This window comes from Tenebrio molitor, chromosome 3, assembly GCF_963966145.1.
Source record: "Tenebrio molitor chromosome 3, icTenMoli1.1, whole genome shotgun sequence".
Classification (NCBI taxonomy): Eukaryota; Metazoa; Arthropoda; class Insecta; order Coleoptera; family Tenebrionidae; genus Tenebrio; species Tenebrio molitor.
The window spans coordinates 19,099,958-19,120,731 of NC_091048.1; the positions used below are offsets into that span (position 1 = coordinate 19,099,958).

Below are 20,774 nucleotides of genomic sequence, written 5' to 3' on the forward strand. Positions count from 1 at the left end.
TACGGCAGAATATTATTGCCCTGTCTGGAAGAACAGTGCACACGTGAACAAAATAGATGCTCAATTGAATACCACACTTCGAATAATAATGGGTACTTTAAAATCTACTCCAACACCATGGCTACATGTCTTATCGCATATTATTCCGTACGATATTAGAAAAAAATACGTGACAAAACCAATTTGTGATAAATTTCAAAATTCACCGAACTTGTACTCTATAACACAAGACATGGCAAATTTACCACCCTTTAGATTAAAATCGTGTAAACCACTTTGGAAAGAAGAATTTCTCATGCAACCATTTTCCAAATCTAATTATTGGAAAGCAACCTGGCAAGACGTAGATATTTTCAATAAAAATCTAATTGAGGATCCTACAAAAGAAATTCCGGGATTTGACCTACCCAGGAAAATCTGGTGTAAATTAAATCGTTTTAGAACCGGCCATGCCAAATGCAATAATATGCTGTTTCACTGGAACATTCGTGAAAACCCTTCTTGTGAATGCGGCGCAGAAAAAGAAACCATCCAACACATTGTAGAAGAATGTCCCCTTACTAAACTCCAGCAAGGTTTCTCCAAACTCCACCTACTTACCGAAGACGCCCTAAATTTGTTACAACAAATTAAAAACATACAATTTACCATAATTATTTTGTAAATTTCGAATTTTAATTGTATTTTTCTTCATACGTATATACAGAGTGTCCAAAAAATGGCGTACTAACTGTGCACTCGGGTGTAGAAGAGATTACCGTAAACGTCAGAAAAATGTTAAAAAAATTCTATTGGACTTACTTGCTGATTTGGCGGTCTTTGAAAGTGTCACTTAACAGGTCAATTATTTTGAAATATATGTATGAAATTGTCATGGCAGCTACCGCTCATCGTACATATTATCACAAAGTACAAGATTACTCACTACCAAATATCTAATCTTGCATACTTAATAGAGAATTTAGAAGTTTTGGAAATCGAAAAAATTATTTTAAATCCACTACGGTAACATTTCAAGGTAATGATGTACGAATATATCTTTGTTTACATTGTATTACCGTTAATAATATTAATCAATCAAATCATATTCAACACTCAATTATAAAAGAAAATTTAGAAAAGCAATTTTATTTAAGAATTAAATCTATTTTAAAATCAAAATTAAACGGTAATAATTTAATTAAAGCAGTTAATACATATGCTGTTCCATTACTGACCTATTCTTTCGGTGTTATAAAATGGTCCAAAACTAATTTACAGAACATAAACGTTAAAACTAGAGTTCTTTTTACCAAATTTAGTAAACACCATCCTAAATCTGCTATTGAAAGATTTAATTTACCACGCGAAAACGGTGGTAGGGGTTTTTCAAATCTAGAAATACTGCTAAAAAATCAAATTGCTTCACTAAAAAATTATTTCCTCAATAGAGCTCGTGATAACACCTTTTTTAATGCTTTGGTTTCAGCCGATAAAGGCTACACACCATTAAATTTAAGTGATAATATAATTTCAGATATTGTTAAACCAAATATACCTGACACTATAGCAAATATAAAACAGAAGTCATTACATGGGAGATACTTTAAAGAACTGGAACAACCAGAAGTTAATATTCAGGCCTCTCATGCATGGCTTAAGAAATCAAATATTCACCCTGAGACGGAGGGTTTTATATTTGCAATACAAGATCGTGTTATAAATACAAGAAATTATAAAAAACACATATGCGGTTTACAATCGATAATTGATAAATGTAGGATTTGCGGAACTGAAGGGGAAACAATTGAACACATCATTTCTTCTTGCACCGTTTTGGCTCAAAGCGAATATAAAAAACGTCACGATATATTCGCTAAAATTATACACATGAATTTAGCTGTTAAATTCAATTTATTAAAGAATACACAACCACATTATAGTTATACACCAGAAAGTTGTTTGGAAAATGACAGTTACAAGTTATATTTTGTTAGAACAATTTTAACTGACATTCATATTAAGCATAACAGACCAGACATTATAATTTTAAATAAACAACAAAAGCAAGCATACCTTTTAGATATAGCTGTTCCAAATTCACATAATATAACACAGACATATAACACAAAAATTAATAAATATTTAGAGCTTTCCGTTGCTATGAGAAATCTTTGGTGTTTAGAAAAAATTTCGATTTTACCACTTGTAATTTCAGCAACGGGAATATTACCGCAAACTCTTTTTAAAAATTTAAAAATTCTGGATTTAGATAACACATTGGTAGTTGAAATTCAAAAAGGTATATTATTATACTCATGTCACATCGTGAGGAAGTTCCTTAACATTGACACAGAACATAATATACAACAAAGTCAAAATGCGGAGGCGAGACGCCGGTAATTATGTTGATAAGCACTGCACTATTACTTGATAGTAATATCCGTAATAGTGTATGTACTCCGGCAAAATTGCCGTGCCGCCGGGTGGAGGCGGGATACCTACGTATAAAAATAATTAGATTTTTTGTCGGAAACATTTTTTCCATATGTTTTTCATGTACATTTAAACATTCTCGATAAGGTAGTAAGTAGTTTGTACGCCATTTTTGGGTATAGGTATATATGCATGTACAGGGTCGAAAATTTTACAGTCAACAGTAGTTAGTCTTCCCAAAGGCATATTCCAAGTGTAATGTTACAAAACTTGTTTTTTTTATATTTCATACTGTTTCAAAACAGTTTCAGTGTTTACATAATCTATATTCAGCTTCAAAAAAAAGGTAGTTATAAAGTGCAGATAAATTAGCGGGATTAGCAGAAAATTATTTTGAATTTAAAAAAATCAAAAACGTCTGATTTTGAGCGCTTGAATCCATATTAATAAATGTATTTCGAAATTTTGTAGGATTGAATTTGAACTTTACTGCAAAAAGAGCCTCATTTTCAGGTTTTACAGTTATGTAGATAGAGCTCGTGCCAACTCTCATGATCGATGACGCAGAAACCAAAATGCGTACCGAAGCGGCTGTACTATTCGAACTAAAAACATCGGTACCATTTTGTCACACTTTACAGATTTGTGAGCTAATTTATGTTGATATTTATTTGGCGACAGAGCCCTAGATAATGTCGAGCATTCTAATCCAAACCGTTGGACAGTGTAAAATGCAAATTTGGCACCACCCTGAATATTCTAACCAAACGACCGATGTTTTTACGTTTCACTTATCAAAATTGGGCTCCACCTTCGCGCACTTTTGTCAGGGTCATCGATCATGACAGTTGGCACAAGCTCTACTTTTTTTCCGTCTTTTTATTCTTTTCAATTTATTTTAGAGTTTATTTTCTTATACAATTTGATGAATACAGTTTCTAAGTTTAATTAGCAGTTTTCGATCATCAACGCTCAATAGTAATTAGACATTCAAATTGTTTTGATTAGTATGAAAATGTCAAATCAATTAATATTAGTTACATTAAAGGAAATATCATCACATTACTAAAACTATAATTAGTGGTCTAGTTGTGTTTAATTATATTTTGCAAGAACATATCTAAATTGTGATCCGACCCACTATCCATTTTAATCTTTTCAATATACCTAATTAGATCATTGATATGAATTAGGATCGATAATGGATTACTACTACATTTCTACTGTTAACGTTAGCGAAAAATGTACAAGTTTAAAAAACTCATCACTTCATCAGTACTCCTAAATTACTAAATATACAGGGTGATTTATAATAGCTGTAAAAAACGTTGACATCTTGTTCAGGAAGTAATTTTAGAAAAAAAAATGTTATTTGAATAAAGGTCCTATTTTGTTTTTTTACAGAACTGCATCAGATAATTTAAATAATTATTAAAGTACAACTTTAAAATCTAGTAGCCATGGTAATAAACTACATAATTTGTAACTAGTTGATAGTTATAGGTACTGCATACTGAAGAACAAAAGGAAATTGAATATCTGGAAAATATCGATTGTTTGCATAGATTTTTTTTGTTTTTATACAGACCTTGAAGGTCTAATAAAATGATAAGAAAACCATGAAACTCCAAAAATCAAAAATAATATTGCACCACAAAGTTTTAATAACGAGTTGGTCTGCGGCAGTTATTCGAACACTTTCTAATTCTTCGTGGCATGAATCGAATTAGATGGTCTATTTCTTCTTGCGATAAGTGGTCTTAGGCCTGCTGGACACATCCACGAAATTGGTTTAACGTTGATGGCGGCTGAAGTAATCGCTGCAGAGATCAACCGATGCTACCCTACACATGCTCTAAATCAACGGTGGCCAACCTTTTTGTTCTCGAGTGCCACTTTATTTTATTAAAAATTTATTAAAAATATTTGACGTGCCACTTTTTCATTTCTGTTTCATTCTTCTGAACGATAATGCATTATGTACCCCTGCCCTACTGTTTCATCTGAATCGAATAACAAGGAAAAAGTTTTTACTTCGCGCGAGTATTGTCACCGCGGGCAAATAGTGGCACGCGTGCCGCGGCTTGGCCACCGTTGCTCTAAATGGTGGCGATAAATCTGGAGACCTGGATGGTCAGTTAAGAATCCCCATAGCAGGCATTTGTAAAAATGGTAAAATTCGGCGAACTATATGAAAAATGATGAAAAATCATATTCCCAAGAATTTGGGGATACGGCCTAACAACTGTCTCTGGTGAATAGCAGACAACCCCCCACATCATAATTCCCCCAGTGATTGCTCTGTGTGGTTCTAACACAAACTCTACATTTTGTCTTTCACCCCGGACACACCTGACTCTTCTATAGCCATCATGATCTCATCACTAAAACAATAGTCCCATTCGACTCTAGCTGGACATCATTCAAGGAGACGAGCCTTGTGACTTGCAGTGGGTGGTAGCATCCAAAAAGGGTGAGAGGTATGCAGCCCCATCGCAACCAAATTGCGATTTATAGTTATCCTTGAAATGACACGTTCTGTAGTTGCAACGAACGCATCACGAACTTGCGAAATGTTTTCATTTCGATTTTGTACAGCAAAAAATCACGGATACCGTTCGTAGTCTTCTAGGACGACCAGGATCTGTCTGACGTGGGTATTTTGAGAATAAGAACGAAGACATGAAGATAAAGCAGCAAAAAAATTATCAGTATTTTAATTTGAGATACCTAATGTGCACAACAAGCATTTTTTCACTTTGATTGATTTGCATAAATGTACTGGTTGTTGCATTTTTATAGTTCTCCGGTATACATCAACATTGTTATACTCTGTTTCTGAGCCCGATGCCGCTAAGCCATAAAACGACCGAAGAGCTGACAGATTCTAGTGCATCCAAAACCTTTCATGAATACTTAATTATAAGCAGAAATATTAATATGTCTGGTATTACTGGTATTAAAATGTTATAATTCAACTTTTTGGATTTTCTGCTTTAAAGGTACTATCACTACTATCCCTTACTAAGAAAACATGATGTTTGGAAGATGCCACTTCCAAACATCATGTTTTCTTACTCTTACACCTGTACACAGCTTTCAGAAGGAGGATGGCCAATTTGTTAACGCCAGTATCTTCACAAATAAATTTGCATATGTGTGTGTTAAGCGGTGATTATTATTGATTTATGACAACCCGGGTTTACGACTTACCGGCATCTAACTCAGAAACGGAGTGTATGCGATTTTATTTTTGTGCTAACGCGATTAGAAACAAATTTCCACAATTTTCTAAGACTATCAATATGCCAATTTGTCAATTTGCTATCATATTTTCTGTTCAAATAATATTTATGTTTATTTTTTTACAGATATTACCATCATAAATATTTCGGCATAACCATTGAATACACAACCATTATAACTGTTCTAAAGCAGAATATGTAAAGGGTGTTTTTTTAAATTGGGCGTCGAAGTTGGCGTTGCAGAGTCAATTATGAATGCACCACAATGTAGTGTCACTACTGTCACTAATGTCAATTTATTTGAAATCAATTTGAATTTTCAATTTGTGTCAAATAAAATGGTTTTTTCGCAAGAACAGAAAATTTACATAGTCGAATCATATTTTCGTAACGGGCATCTCATTGATGGTGAGTGGCAATATTTAATTGAAGCCTGTTTCGAAGAATTTCGCCTACAATTTCCCGATGCCGCGTTAACCTACAATATATATATATATCATAATTTAACGCAATGTATTCAAATCTTTCGCGAAACTGGATCGGTTGATCGGAAAAAGGGTAGTGGTCGCCCTACAAAACGAACAGAGGAAGCAATTGCGAATGTGAGACAAGTTATGGACGAAGTCCCACGAACTTCTGTTCGTCGGCTCTCACAACAAGTTCAATTGTCAACCAGCAGTTGTCACAACATTTTGAAAAAGGATATCCATCTGTACCCCTATCGTCTGCAGGCGGTACAGCAACTTCTTGAAGCTGATTATCCTGTGCGTGTGGAATACTGCCATTGGTTTCTTAACACCATGAACGAAAATTTGCTGAACTGGAGTTTCTTCTCAGACGAATCTTGGTTCTACTTGGACGGTTATGTCAACTCACAAAACATGCGATGGTGGAGTTCAGAAAAACCTAATTTCTTTGAACAGGTTCCTTTACACCCCCAAAAGGTGGGAGTCTGGGCGGCTATTTCAAGACGCAGGATTATTGGACCAATTTTTTTTAACGGTACAAATACCATAAAAATGTTCTTCTCAAAAAAGTTAACGATGCCAATTTTTTCAGAAAAATTGACGGCTGTAAGGTATCGGGAAATCATACAGCAATTTTTTGAACAGCTTCATGATGATGAAATTGTAAACGGGTATTTCCAACAAGACGGGGCCCCTGCACACACCACATTAGAGACGTTGAATATGATACAAGAATTTTTTGATCGACGAGTCATCAGCCGAAATACAGCCATAGCTTACCCTTCAAGATCCTGCGACCTCACTCCGTGTGACTTCTTTTTGTGGCCCTATTTAAAGAACTCGATTTTCCAGCATCGGTTAAATAACCTCGACGAGTTGCGTGAGGCAATAGTTGCGAAAATTGATGAGATTAATAATAATCCTCAAATGTTAGCAAATGTGAGCACCGGAATTGTTGGAAGAGTTCGTAAATGCCTTGAAGTTGATGGAGCACATTTTGATTATTTATTGTAAACGTTATTTCCTGATTAAAGTTAATTTTTTCGTTTTAGTTGCATTAGCATGTTGAATTGTCGATTAATTAAATTAAAAGTGAGGTTAGATCTAGGTTGAAATGTCAAATTAAATATTGTCATTTCGATGGAGTGTTCGCAATCGACTCTTCAACGCCAACTTCGACGCCAGATTTAAAAAAACACCCTTTATTTGTAAGACAGTGTAAAGTTCCATATGCTGGTTCTCGATTGGAATTTGTATGTGCTATTCCGGTTACGGAATGTTGTCCAACATTTTTTAGACATTTCTAAAAAAATTTATGTAAACCAATCATTAGTGTCATTAATAAATGACAATTATTAAAAATCACTTTGAAGTTTTTCTTATGACATCAAATGGCATTATAGAGTCAAAAGTTGGATTATATTCAGTAAAGGCCCGTTCACACATATTTGTCAGTTAAATGTCAGTTGTGGCCAAGATTCCGTGTGCGGAATAGTACCATTCTTAAAATTAAAATTTGACTTTTAGCATATTTTTTAACATCTTGAAACACTCAAAATACGCGTTAATATAAGAAATTGAAAGTCCAAAGTAAACATGTTTCATACAAACTGTCATTTAGTTATTGATAAGTAATCAATGTTTAAGAACTAATAGTTGCTATGTAAAAATTAAATTAACTTGATCTGTACAGATATCGTTAGGAACTTTCGCAACAAAGTGTGGCTTCTTGTTTCTAAATTTAATTTATCTCCAACGAAAGAAAAATTAGTAGGTAAAGTTCACACTGATATAGTTTTCGCAATGCGTCAATTCCAGCTATTAAAGATTATGTTTACCGATAAGACACACGTCGTTTTTAGAACATAATTAAAATAAATGCATTGTTTTTGTGAACGCACTCTCTTTTGACCATCGTTTTATTTTCTTTTTAATTTATTATTAGTCTCCGCAATTGTATACATTAACAATAGACAAGGCTGGTTCAACTTAATTGAAAAAATTTATCAAAGACACAACAAATCCTCATGGCAATGTTTCTTTGTCCTCTTCACGTTTACTATGAAAATAGGATAAAAACTAAAGTTACATTTCACTTGACTCGATTAAGTGACGTACAATAACATCTTAGTGGAAAATTTTGAATTTGTTTATGGGTGTTAATTTATGTTAGTGACAACATTGTTCTTCGATTATTTTATTATTTTCGTTTCGCAACATAAACTCTCAACTCAGTATATGTATTTGCTGGGAATACGAAATTAAGATTTCCCTTGTCTAAGTTCAAAGTTTATTGATTGATATTTTTGTATTGTAACTTTATCGGTATGCTATTTCTCAATTTGAAGAAATCACTGAAAAAACGAGATCAGTGCGTGTTCTGTGATGATTTGACATTCAAAAGAGGTGTCCTCACCTTTGAATATTACTCATATTAATATGTACATGCACATTAGCAAAAATGCTTGTTTATGCAACACTATACTGAAATGATCAGGTATTGTGTACGTAATAGTAATGTATGCAACGTATATAAAGTAGTAGTGAGGAGTTTACACGCACGAGCGCAGCGAGTGTTGTAATGTCACGCGTAAAAAAATGTTTTATACACAAGTTGTATACATCATTTTTTGCAACATCATTGTCCCTGTAAAATAAAATTATTATGAAACAAATAAGTAATTGATAAAACATAAAAATATACATTAAGAAGCATTAATTTTTTACAGTAGGTAATTACATAATTACGTAACTTAGGTAAGCAGTGAAAAGTCAAAAAGTGTGGCTAAGTTGAAGTATGCACGTTTGATTTAGTTACATATTTCCATAAAATGAATGAATATGGTGGTGAAACTGATAATGAATTGAATTTCGTAACTGCGGATGTACTAAACTGTAAAGTTTTCCAAAGTGTAAAATAATAGTTATTTAATAAACTAGTTTGTTAAGGAAGGCGATTAATAATCGAAACTGTTTAAAGCACGAACGAGTGTAGCGAGTGAGTGCCTTTAATAGTTGAGATTATTAATCGCCCATTAACAAACGAGTTGATTACATAAATTTTTCGTTGACCGCAAACTTTTTTTTTTGTGACAAAATTTCAAATTAAAGCCAAATCGAAACCAATTTTATCTTTTTCGATAAAGATAAGACCTTATAAAATATCTTCATCCTTTTTTTTGTCCTCAGGGTAGGCCATTTTAAAATTTTTCAACACTTTCTATTCACTTTTCCACAAAGAGCGTCAGGAGACGTCAACTCCATGCACATTGAATTTCACGTAAAAATCACGGTTGCTAGGAAAAACTAGTTACCTTTGAAAAATTTGACATGCGAATTATAACCAAAAAGGTCGGCTTTTGAAAAAGTGAATTCGTAATTGTGCAGTTATGGAGCTATAAAATATAGAAAACCCTGCTGCATTACCTGCTGCAGTGTTGGTAAGTGCAAACAATATACGTTCGAGGTTGTTCATACATCAAAATATCATCAAAACGTCAAAATCGCACAAACCGTTGATTAATGAAAAATAGTGTATTAATGAGGTCCATTAATACACTATATTCTAGACAAAATAATTCATTAATATTGAAATTAACAAGCGGTCAACGGAAAAGTACATAAATAACTTTTTCTAATTCGGTATCGAAAACTGTTACATTTCCACATTCATTTCGGTTAGGAAAAGTAGTACTTTTCCTACCTAGTTAGAAAAAGTAAAACAAATGAAAACCAGCAATTATATTATTTATTATAAATATGTACTACAACATTCGACGCGTTTTTAATCTCGACTACGTCTCGATTAAAAATCCCGCATCTCGTACGGAAAAAAGTCACTTTTCCTATCTCGTTGCACAAATAACTATTATTTTAGGCTGTGAATAAATTCCTATTCTAAATGCGTAAAAAACTTCTTTTATCTTTAAGTGGTCGAAAATTGCACCTTTGTGTATCTCTATAGAAAAGTATGAAGTTGCTTTTTTGTATTGGACTTGACACACTTCAAGGCCTAGGAGTTGATTTCAACTCCTGTGTGGGCATTTGTCCACAGGCGGCTCGACCGAGTCAAATGTAAGGTCATTTGAAGTATTTCTCACGATTTATTTATTAATAATTTCACGAAATATTTAATAATTAAATTATCCCTATTAAAAAAAGCCCCTAAAAAAGCGAAATAACGAAATTATTATCAAATATTTAACCGGTTCCACTATGGTGTAACACGAGTCGCCCAGGTGCTTGGATGACAGATGTCAAAATCAAAAATAGCAGGATGGCCGTTCAACGTTAAAAAGTAAACTTTGGACTTTAGTAGACTTTACTAATATTACTGAACCTTTAAGTACACATAGTATTGCAACAAGAGAATTAGGAATTACGGGTGCCTTAAAATTTGACAATTGTAAGTTTGAAAATTGTCATTTTACTGTAATTGTAACAAAAGAAAATAAATGAGTCAATGTCCGATTTTTTTTTTACCCGCTTGATGATAAAATATGTAGTACATATGATTCAGAGTAGAAGGTCTTTTAGTGCTTCGCCCAGTTGCTAACCTCGACTTCGTCTCGGTCTTCTATCTCTGGGCTTAGCACAAATAGATTCACTTCTACTCTTAATGATATAATCTACTATCTATATTTTACGCTGTGAATGAATTTCCATTCTAGATGCGTAATATTGTTTTTGTAATTTGCCTCCATTTCGATTCTCTAATAGACATATTAACGAACGCGACGTCATCATCTGGGATGTCCTTATAGCCATTATTTCACGGAACATTTTACGAAAATTTTTACGTTGGCAAAGCTTGATCCGTCATGCGTGTCAGTTTAAATTACTAAATGTGCAAAGAATTATTTATCAGGATTTATCAGGCAACAAATTTGCGACCGTATTTTTGGCAATTTCACGTATTTCAGCGGGCGTACATGAAAGATTATCTTTCATATTCGTGTTTTGTGACAAAATTTGAATAAAACAAAAGGCGACTTTGAAGACTTGATCAAATTTTCACTTTTAAAATAAGACATTACCAACCGCCACAAAAATCCCTAAATCAAGAAAAGTAAACATTTTTGTTTAAAAACGGCTTAAAAAGGGCAAATTACAAAAAATAGTATAAAAAACTCGTTTCATAAGACCATGAAGCACTCATTCTTTAAAATAACTCGTGGCTAAGCCACTCGTTTTTTAATCTTGAATTCGTGCTTCAAGACTGGTCTTATGAAACTTGTGTTTTAATATACTATTTTCTACTTTGCGTTCGTACTGATGCTATTACGATACTGTTTTGCGTATCGTAATAGGAAAAGGCGTGATATAATAATAATACTAAAAATAGTGAAATTTAATTTTTTAATTTTGACGGATACTGTGGTGTCGCGGCAGACCGCAGACGTGACCTTGGGTGGAATCCTTCAACTTTAACGGTGTTAAATTTTAAATTATTTTATTTTTCACTTGCATGATAACTCCTAGGATACGAAATACGTAAACATGTCCATAACAACCGGGGAATAAAACAGGGCGTAATAAGAATAAGATGCCATTTTTTTTTAAAGAACACGTATAGTGAAAAATAAAATCATCGTTGTAACGCCCTTGGTGCATAAATAGCTATTTTTTCATTGAAAAAGTGGCAAAGTAGAAAAAATACTGTAGGTATGACATCTCGTTTATAAGGCATTTTATCGCACTTACTCCTTTAGGGCACTCCTCGCAAGCTCGTCGTGGCCTAAAACCGTGCGTGCGATAAAATGCTTCTTATAAGACTCGTATCATAATATACTATTGAAAAATTCCTTTTTCTATAATTGATTCAAAAAATTGAAATTCACGCATCGTTATCTGTGCCTGAAGTGGGTCATTTTCTGACGTGTATTTTTTTTTTGCATTGTTAGTAAGATCGAAACCATAGAAACCATACAAAACAGTGTGTGAAATGCAATTTCACGCATACGACTATTTCTGTTTTTCATTTCACGCACTGTTTTTTATTAGTTACCTAGCAACATGGTCACTGCATTGAAACTTCAGAGTTCCTTCAAAAATTTGAATTTTTAATTTCAATTTTTTGAATCAATTATAGAAAAAATATTGTTGCGCGAAATTGTTTTTGTGCATTCAAAGGCTTATACTGCTTCGACCTTCGTCTCGGCGTAAAAGACCTTTTCATGCACAAAAAACACTCTCTTCACGCACTTAATATAAAAATAACTATTTTTTAATTATGGGACAAAATAATTTCAATTCCTTCTAAATGTGTTTTTCACTAATGTTATGAGTTTATGACAAATCAAATTCTTGGGTATACGTTATCGCTGTTAACAATGAACTTATTAATAAATAGTGTAATTGAGATAAAAATTTTTGCTAATAGGTCAATGCCTCAAGTATTATCATTATATCCTACTAAGAAATAGTAACTTTTCTATTATGTGTCCTCTTAAAAGCAAATATGCATTCTGATTTTTCTGTTTTCAATTTATTTTAATTTTCAATTAGTGGAGTGAAAAAAACACTCAAACAATAGTTATTTTTGTATTAAGTGCGCAAAGTGATTGTTTTTTGTTGGGGCATGAGAATGAGTTTTTGGTCGAGACCGTCAGGTCGAGACTTCAAACTCATTCGAATGCGCCAACAAAACAATCATCTTGCGCACGAAATACAAACACTATTTTTTCTACAACAGCATTTTAAAATTTTTGAATTTTTGAATTTTTGTAAAATTTTCCTTGGATGCTAAAATATTCGTCAAAAAGTTTCCTTGGGTGCTAAAATATAACTATTTTAGCATCCAAGGAAACTTTTTGACAAATATTTTTTCACTATCAAAAATGACATACTTTGCGACTTGATAACGATGCATAAATGTCACGTTTTTTTGACAGTTGTAGAAAATAGTTATTTGTATAGCAAGGCTGCGAAATCCTACTTTGACGAACCGAGAGAAAAATTGTCGTCAAGGCCGCTTTGCGGCCGAGACAAGACAATCTCGAGGTCGTCAAAGGATTTCGTAGCCGAGGTGTACACAACATTTTGTGTGCAACCCGAAAATTTGTAATTATAAAATGAACAAGTAAAATTTCCTTCACTGTCAATAAAAATAAAGTCGGCCTACATGTCGCCATGTCGCTATGGAAACGACATAAATAAAACAATTCATTTTGAGAAAAATTGGAAAAATGTCGCAAAAAAATTACAACGTTTTTGTTCCGTCTACTTCCCCAGATTGTGCAGTGTCCAATTTAATACCAGAAAAGTCCAAACGGCAGTACGATAAGTGTTACAATGACTTTAAAGAGCGGTGTAATAAAAATAATGTGGAAACGGTGTCGGAGAATGTTGTTTTGGCTTATTTAATGGAAAAATCAAAAACTGTGAAAAGTTCAACTTTATGGAGTACATATTCAATGTTGAAGCTCACGCTGAACATACGGGATGGCATTGGTGTTACGAAGTTTCTGAAATTGGTACCTTTTTTGAAAAAAAATCAGTTGGTTATCAGGTGAAAAAGTGTAAGGTATTGACACGAGACCAGATCAATTTGCTGTATAATCTGCCCTTTTTTTAGGTCATTTTAATCATGGGAATATTAGGAGCCATGCGAAGAGACGATGACGAACTAACCAAAATGTCTATCGATGACATCAAGGATGAACATTCTGTATTAATAGTGGCCGTTCCTGACACAAAAACTGACATAAAACGAACTTTTACTGTCACCAATCCAGAATTTGTAAGATTATACCGCAAATATGCAGCTCTTGTTCCGTGTACTCATCCAGAGTTAAAAAAAGATTATAAATTGTGCAGTGTCGCATTTGAAACCTGAAAAATCGAAACAGCAATATAAAAAATGTTACAGTGACTTTGAGACTGATGTAACAAGAAGAATGTGAAAACCCTGTCGGATAATGTTGCATTGGCTTACCTATTTACTGGAATTTATTTATTGTGACAGGTAAACGTTAAATTCTGTTATAAGTTTTAGGTTATTTTAATCGTGGAAATATCAGATGCCGTGCGAAGAGACAAATAAACCAAAATGTCTGTTGATGCCATTCATGATTCAGGATATGTTACTACTTACTAGTTACTAGATATTTCCCTTTTTGACCGGTGGAAAATTAACCTAATTCATACGTGTCTGTTCTAGATCGATCTTTTTTACCGACTCGTCAATACGTCAATCATCGAATCATCAGGCGACCACTCCATTTGAAATTGGCGGGAACTTCAAACCGGATGAAAATTCTGTACTAATAGCGGCCGTTCCTGACACAAAAACTGGCATAAATCAAACTTTAACTGTACCCAATCCAGATTTTGTAAGATCACACCGCAAATATAGAGATAGATATGTTGTAATTGTGATAATAAATAAATATTGAAATGACTTTTACTTTTACGGCCGTCGTCAAGGCAACGGCTGCGAAATTCAATTTCGCGGCCTGCTCTAGGCACGCGAAGTGCTCATTTCGCGTACGGTTGCACACAAAATATATTTAAGCAATAAATTGTACGCATTTGTTGACTAGAAAGTAAAAAATGTCACCCTTTGACCTGACCGTTGCGTACAGGACGCGTTTTGTCGGAAAATTTTTCGTAATCGTCTAAGACAACAACTTTTCTTAAACAAAATTCGTATAGCGTCTTAACCTATCTAACAGGCAATAAATAACAAATTGTGATAAGTCCTTATCACCTGACCCTTGAATATTTTATTAATAAGATGAATATTCAAATACCTCAGTCTAAAAGAAGAAGTCGACACAAACACATCTCAAACTTTACATTAGTATGTGTTGTATTAGTGTTCACAAAGATTGAAAGAAAAGGTAAAGGACCATGGAGAATAACCTGAATTGTGATTGTTTTGAAAAAAATTGTTGTAGCAGTACATGGAGTCTAAATTTCAGAAGTATTTTTACAACGATACAATTCGTAATAAGGACTTAGTTTTAATCAGTTCGAATCCTTTGGAATTGAGTGTGTTTGTGGACGTGTACCACATCGAAAGTCCGGGCAATGGCTCTTGATTTCTTAGCAGGATGCATTGGAGGTAAAAGAGCAAAGTTTTTTGTGATTCCGCGTTAAAACTAAAATATCAGATGACCACACTTGTAACCTGTAATTTATTGTTAGAATCTCGTTTTTGCATATTACTTGGCATTGTTTTGATCAAATTCAAACTAAAAATTAGACAATACAAAAAATGTGATAACCTATGACCCAGACTATACAAACATCAATGCCGTTAACGTTGCTGATAACAGTTTTCTTGGGAAAGATCTAAATGACATCAAACGGACCAGATTTGTCTTACATATATTTATGTATCAATGAATTTTTGTTGTAGGGTGCGCTGGTGTGATAGTTGGCCATCCTTTGGACACGGTAAAAGTGCATTTGCAAACTCAAGATGCAAAGAATCCAAGATACAGAGGAACTGTGCATTGCCTTCGTAGTCTGTTGGCAAAAGAAGGAGTCAGAGGGGTGTACAAAGGAATGACAAGTCCTTTGGCGGGAGTCGCCGCCATAAACGCCATTGTCTTTGGAGTTTATGGCAACACCCAAAGGAACTTGTCCAATCCGGACACTCTAAAGTCCCATTTCATAGCCGGAGGTACGGCTGGACTCTTCCAGAGCTTTTTATGCAGTCCAATGGAGCTGGCGAAGTCGAGACTCCAAGTTTCTGATGGGACTAAAGGACCTGTCGAGTGCCTGAGAACAATACACGCACACGAAGGATTCAGAGGAATTTTCAGAGGACTAAATATGACCATACTTCGAGAAATCCCCGCTTTCAGTTCATATTTTTTGACGTACGAGTGGTTAACTCGAACCGAAGATGGAGGTCCCATTTCCACAGCCACCATGTTGGCCGCCGGGGGCGTCGCGGGGACGGTCTCATGGGTCATCGTTTATCCGGTGGATGTGATCAAATCCAGAATGCAGATTGACGGTATTGGAGTGACGAAGTACCTGAATTCCATCGACTGCTTAAAGAAGAGTGTTTCCAGCGAAGGTTACAGATTCTTATACAGGGGTCTTACTCCGACAGTTCTGAGAGCTTTTCCGGTAAACGCCGCCACATTCGCTGTAGTTACGTGGACCATGCGTTTGTTGGGTGATAATGACGTGACGGAGAAGGTTAGAGATGGGGAATTGCTGTGGGGGCGGTGCACCGATGCTGTCTACACACTTAAAGTGTCAGAGGCTGCTCCGGTTTGATAAAATACATCTCTTCAAGAAAATGTGTTTCGCTTATTTAGTGATGAATTATACAAACTGGTGTTTCATCGCATGAATATGTAAAAAAGGAGTATTTCGAACTATGTATTTAGCAAAAATGAAGCGAATTTTCCAAGAGAATAATCAAAACGGCGCCAGGGACTGTATCGCCTTCTAAATATGTTACATGAGGAAAATCGTTCTGTAAATCTGTACATAGTGTAGTTAATAACACGTGATTAAAATCTTTTGTCTTTGATTTTAGTCTCAGAATTTTTAATAAAAACTCAACGACTTCAATGTAAAAATAAAGCTTCAAGCAGTTAAATACTTTTTTCACGTTCGTCAAAAAAAGTGCAAGATTTTTAATTCATTTACGTTCATAAAATATGTCCAGAAGGGTTAAAAAAAGTGCCACGCATCATTTTTAACGCAATTATAAAAATTTTCATTCATAATAGTATATTCAATGAGTTCGTGTGTAAATTGGGCGCTTTATGGCATGAGAGGGCCTGTTTAAAACACCAGTGAAACGAGCGTTTTAAAGGCCCACGAGTTCTCACAGGAGAAAGAAAATTCTCAAATTCTGACAATGTCGAACAAAAATTGTTATTTTTTATTCGGCGGATTTGCGCAAATTTTCCTTCTTGTAAACAAGAGTTAAGAGTATTACTTTACTCACTTGTTACATAAATAACTATTGAAAACGTATAGTGAGTGATAAATTATTATGATTGGCACATTCTAATAAAGTCGGAAATATAAGATTTCGAATTTTACTAACATGTAATTAGGCGGACAGAATGTGACATTGAATTTATTTATTTGTACAAGTTCGATCATAGATAATAACCTAATTTAGGTCAAATGGCACTATTGCAACATTAACGAACATGAGATTTAGTAATGTTCAGATGAACATCCTCCTTTGGATCATCTTTGATAATAAATTGTTGTCGCAAATAATAATTTTTATATAGTTCACTATGACATTGATTTCTTATTTTAGACAATGATAGGTACTGCCATTCAAGGTCGACAGGAAACTAGAGAAACATATTGACATTTAGTTTTTCGTTATTTGGGTATCTAAATTCCATGTCTACAATAATATATTATCAATTTTAGATTGAAAGAAGTGTTACCATGCTGGATTTAATTTGACAAAATGAAAGTGTTTTTTAATATTAAACGTAGGCTTATAAAATATGAAGATTTTGAGTGAAAAATCTCCAATATTATCGTTTAGAATTACATTTGGAACCTTAGACCATTTAAGTCGTACGCTTCGCATCACTTAAATGGTCTAAGTTTGGAACATATGATACCATAAATGCTATAATAAAAAACGTACATATTAGAATCCTGGGGATATAACAGATACATACCGGGTATCAACCACCAAACCTGGCCATAGGCACATTGCACATATTAAAATAATATATGAGTTGCTATGAAACATATTATTGTTTCATCAAACTTGCCCAGTAATAATTGAGCATAATACTGTTCTGTGATCGTTCTTCCCTTTTTCAAATTTCAAAAGTATTTCTACTTTCTACGTTACCTACATCAAAAGTTTCCTGATGGCATTGTTTGTACGGATGATAATTATAGCTGTCAATATGACATTACACAATAATATATTTCGTAGCAACTCATATATTATTTTAATATGTGTAATGTGCCTATGGCCAGGTTTGGTGGTTGATACCCGGTATAATTAAGAAAGAACGGGAGAGATAACGAAAAAAGGAGGTGGATAATAAGAATGAAAATTATTGATGACTAATGAAAGGGAAAACAGGAGAAAGTAGAAATAGTTTACGCAGGATGTCTATAAATGATTGTCAGGTCACGCCAGCTTTGAAAAAAAATATTATAGTGAAACAGATGCCTAATTTTAATTCGTTATTGACTATCACTTCTGACGTTGTTGTTTTGTTCGCGCTTTTCAGTTTAGTTTTCGTTCTTCATATGTATTCATTTTATCACAGCTAATCAATAATCAGTTAATAAACAGCAAAAATCTGTATTTTTCAGTACAAATTGCAAATAGGTACGTCCTCTTTTAGAGGTAAATAGACTGGCAAAATTTGTGAGGGTAGGTTTTGATGTAATTTTATTTTAGCGTTATTTTCTTGACGATGGTTTATTCTATTGAACAGAACACGTTCATTGTTGATTCTTACTGTCGAAGTGGAAGGTTCATTAATTATGAATGGACATACTCGTATTCATTATCTGATTATAAAAATAAATTCCCGGCAAAATATCCACACATTCAGTATAGTTATTGGTTAACTCATATTGGACAAATTGTGAACAGGTTTTTAACAACTGTAACAGTTAGCAAGGCTACTACTCGTAAATCATCAGGACGGCCACCAATATCTGATGAAATTGTCGAGGATTTGGAGAAGAGATCTTCCATTCGTAGTCTATTTATTTCAACAATTTGGTGTACAGTCTGTGTATGTTGTTAAATAAATTTAAGATTTTATTGAAAAACCTGCAAGACATACTTCTCCTGAAAAACCCTGTTAGGTATTTATGTTGGAAGAAAAGATTGAGTCAATAACATATTCGACAGTTCAGTCTAAGGCTTGTCACCCATTGAGCTGAATCAAACCGAACCGAGGCGAACCGAATCGAACCGCAAAAATTCGGAACAAACAAATTACATGTTTTTAAATTTAATGATTCCAATAGTACACTGTGTGGCAGTATGATGGGAGGATGACTGTTCCCCTTTGATGGTGTCGATATTAATAGTAGTTTATTTGACGAGTTCTTGTGTAAATTGGGGTTTTTTGGCACGAGTGGGCCAGTTTAAAACGCGAGTGAAACGAACGCTTTAAAGGCCCACGAGTGCCAAAAAAGCCCAATTGACACACGAACGAGTTGAATACAACGTTTTTTTGTTCGACCAGCCCCTTAAAGGCTCAAAATCGCTTAAAATCTTTAAAATTAGCTTGACGTTTTGTTTTGACAAGTGATGACATTTATCAAAATCCGTTCACACAGGAGAAAATTCTCAAATTCTGACAGTGTCGAACAAAAAATATATGAACGTTAGCAGGAGCAAAACACAAAACAACCTAAAAATGTGACATTCAACGTTAAGCGGCACATTCAAAATTTGGCAAGTTTTTATAGGAAGCTGGACCAGACAGTCATTTATAGATACCCTGTATAACATGATCAATAAAAAAAATAGATAAGAGGTGACTATAAAACTTCTGAAAACGTACAGTGTAACTTCAATCATACCAGCATTCGTAACGAAGAGAAGTTTTGCCGAAACGATGTTATGTTTGATATTTATGTTCTTGACTGTTTTTTTTAAAGAAAATTTATATGAATGTCAAATTTGACAAGTGACAGTTTACTAAGTTACGCAGTGCATTTTGAGAAATGCTGTTTTTCATGGTCGTTCTTTATCTCTGTTTTTTTTTTAATTTATAAAAATCCGTTGGCAAATAATTGAGATATTAGGCTCGAAAGTCTTAGGTAAGACATCCTGTATAACAAAAATTATCAAAACGATGAATAACAAACGATTACAACTTACAACTGTTTACTTTTTAACACTGAACGGTCATCTTGCGCTATTTTTGATTTTGACATCTGACATCGACGTACATGCCCACAACGGGGACTCAAGAAACACCAGTGTGGAACCGGTTAAATATTTGGTAATAATTTCGTTATTTCTCTTTTTTAGAGGCTTTTTTTAATAGGGATAATTTAATTATTAAATATTTCATCTAATATCTGCTCACGTTGGAATGAACATCAGTGGTGCAAATGACTGACCTGTTACTATGACAACTCATATGAAAGTTAATGCCAAATGTGTGCGATTTGCACTATTATTGTAATTGATAAATGAATCGTGACAAATGCTTCAAATGACCTTACATTTGACTCAGTCGAGCTGCTTGTGGATACTTCTAGTCCTAGGACTTGAAGTATTTCTACTACGCTCAGAAAAAAAAATGCCACTTTAACCGTTTCTGTGGAGACACACAAAGGCACGACTTTCGACCGCTTGAAGATAAAATAAATTTGTATTTCCTGACAGGAATGAAAAGAAAATAGTAGCTAATAAGAACGAACATTTTATTTTTCTATTTCGATGTCACAATGAGCATTTTATGACACTAAAAACAGTTTCACAATGATCCATGTTGTGGGATTAAAATAAACTATTAAGGGGGTGCATTATTATTGGACTAACAGTTGGGAAACAATATGAAATTTTATTTTCAGTCAAATGATATTGCTTCACCAATACAAAATTCCATTAAAATAAAAGATAATTATTTTATATTTATATTGTTTAAAATTAAATTAATGAAGCCAAAATAGAAAAAATAGCATGTTACACTCGTTTCACAAGACA

The 20,774-nt window shown here is 33.9% G+C and overlaps 1 protein-coding gene and 3 long non-coding RNA genes across 5 annotated transcripts; 3 read left to right on the top strand and 1 right to left on the bottom strand.

The window, feature by feature from the left end:
• The first annotated feature begins 6,161 nt into the window (after positions 1–6,161).
• Positions 6,162–7,178, top strand: LOC138127146 (uncharacterized). Its single transcript, XR_011158114.1, has 2 exons — positions 6,162–6,662; positions 6,720–7,178. It is a non-coding gene; the product is annotated as an uncharacterized lncRNA (long non-coding RNA).
• Positions 7,179–13,027: 5,849 nt separating this feature from the next.
• On the bottom strand, positions 13,028–14,295 carry LOC138126087 (uncharacterized). Its single transcript, XR_011157616.1, has 2 exons — positions 14,064–14,295; positions 13,028–13,960 (listed from the first exon to the last, which is right to left on the bottom strand). It is a non-coding gene; the product is annotated as an uncharacterized lncRNA (long non-coding RNA).
• On the top strand, positions 13,956–14,528 carry LOC138126086 (uncharacterized). Its single transcript, XR_011157615.1, has 2 exons — positions 13,956–14,093; positions 14,289–14,528. It is a non-coding gene; the product is annotated as an uncharacterized lncRNA (long non-coding RNA).
• Positions 14,529–14,842: 314 nt separating this feature from the next.
• On the top strand, positions 14,843–16,625 carry LOC138126085 (mitochondrial basic amino acids transporter-like). 2 transcript variants are annotated; one of them, XM_069041757.1, is made up of 3 exons: positions 14,843–14,970; positions 15,031–15,194; positions 15,492–16,625. In XM_069041757.1, the coding sequence occupies exons 2-3, from the start codon at positions 15,161–15,163 to the stop codon at positions 16,364–16,366; spliced, it is 909 nt and encodes a 302-aa protein (XP_068897858.1). In that variant the 5' UTR covers positions 14,843–14,970; positions 15,031–15,160; the 3' UTR covers positions 16,367–16,625. The 2 variants fall into 2 exon arrangements, with proteins under 2 accessions (XP_068897858.1, XP_068897859.1); XM_069041758.1 differs by having other exon boundaries at positions 14,864–14,970; positions 15,028–15,194.
• The last annotated feature ends 4,149 nt before the right edge of the window (positions 16,626–20,774 follow it).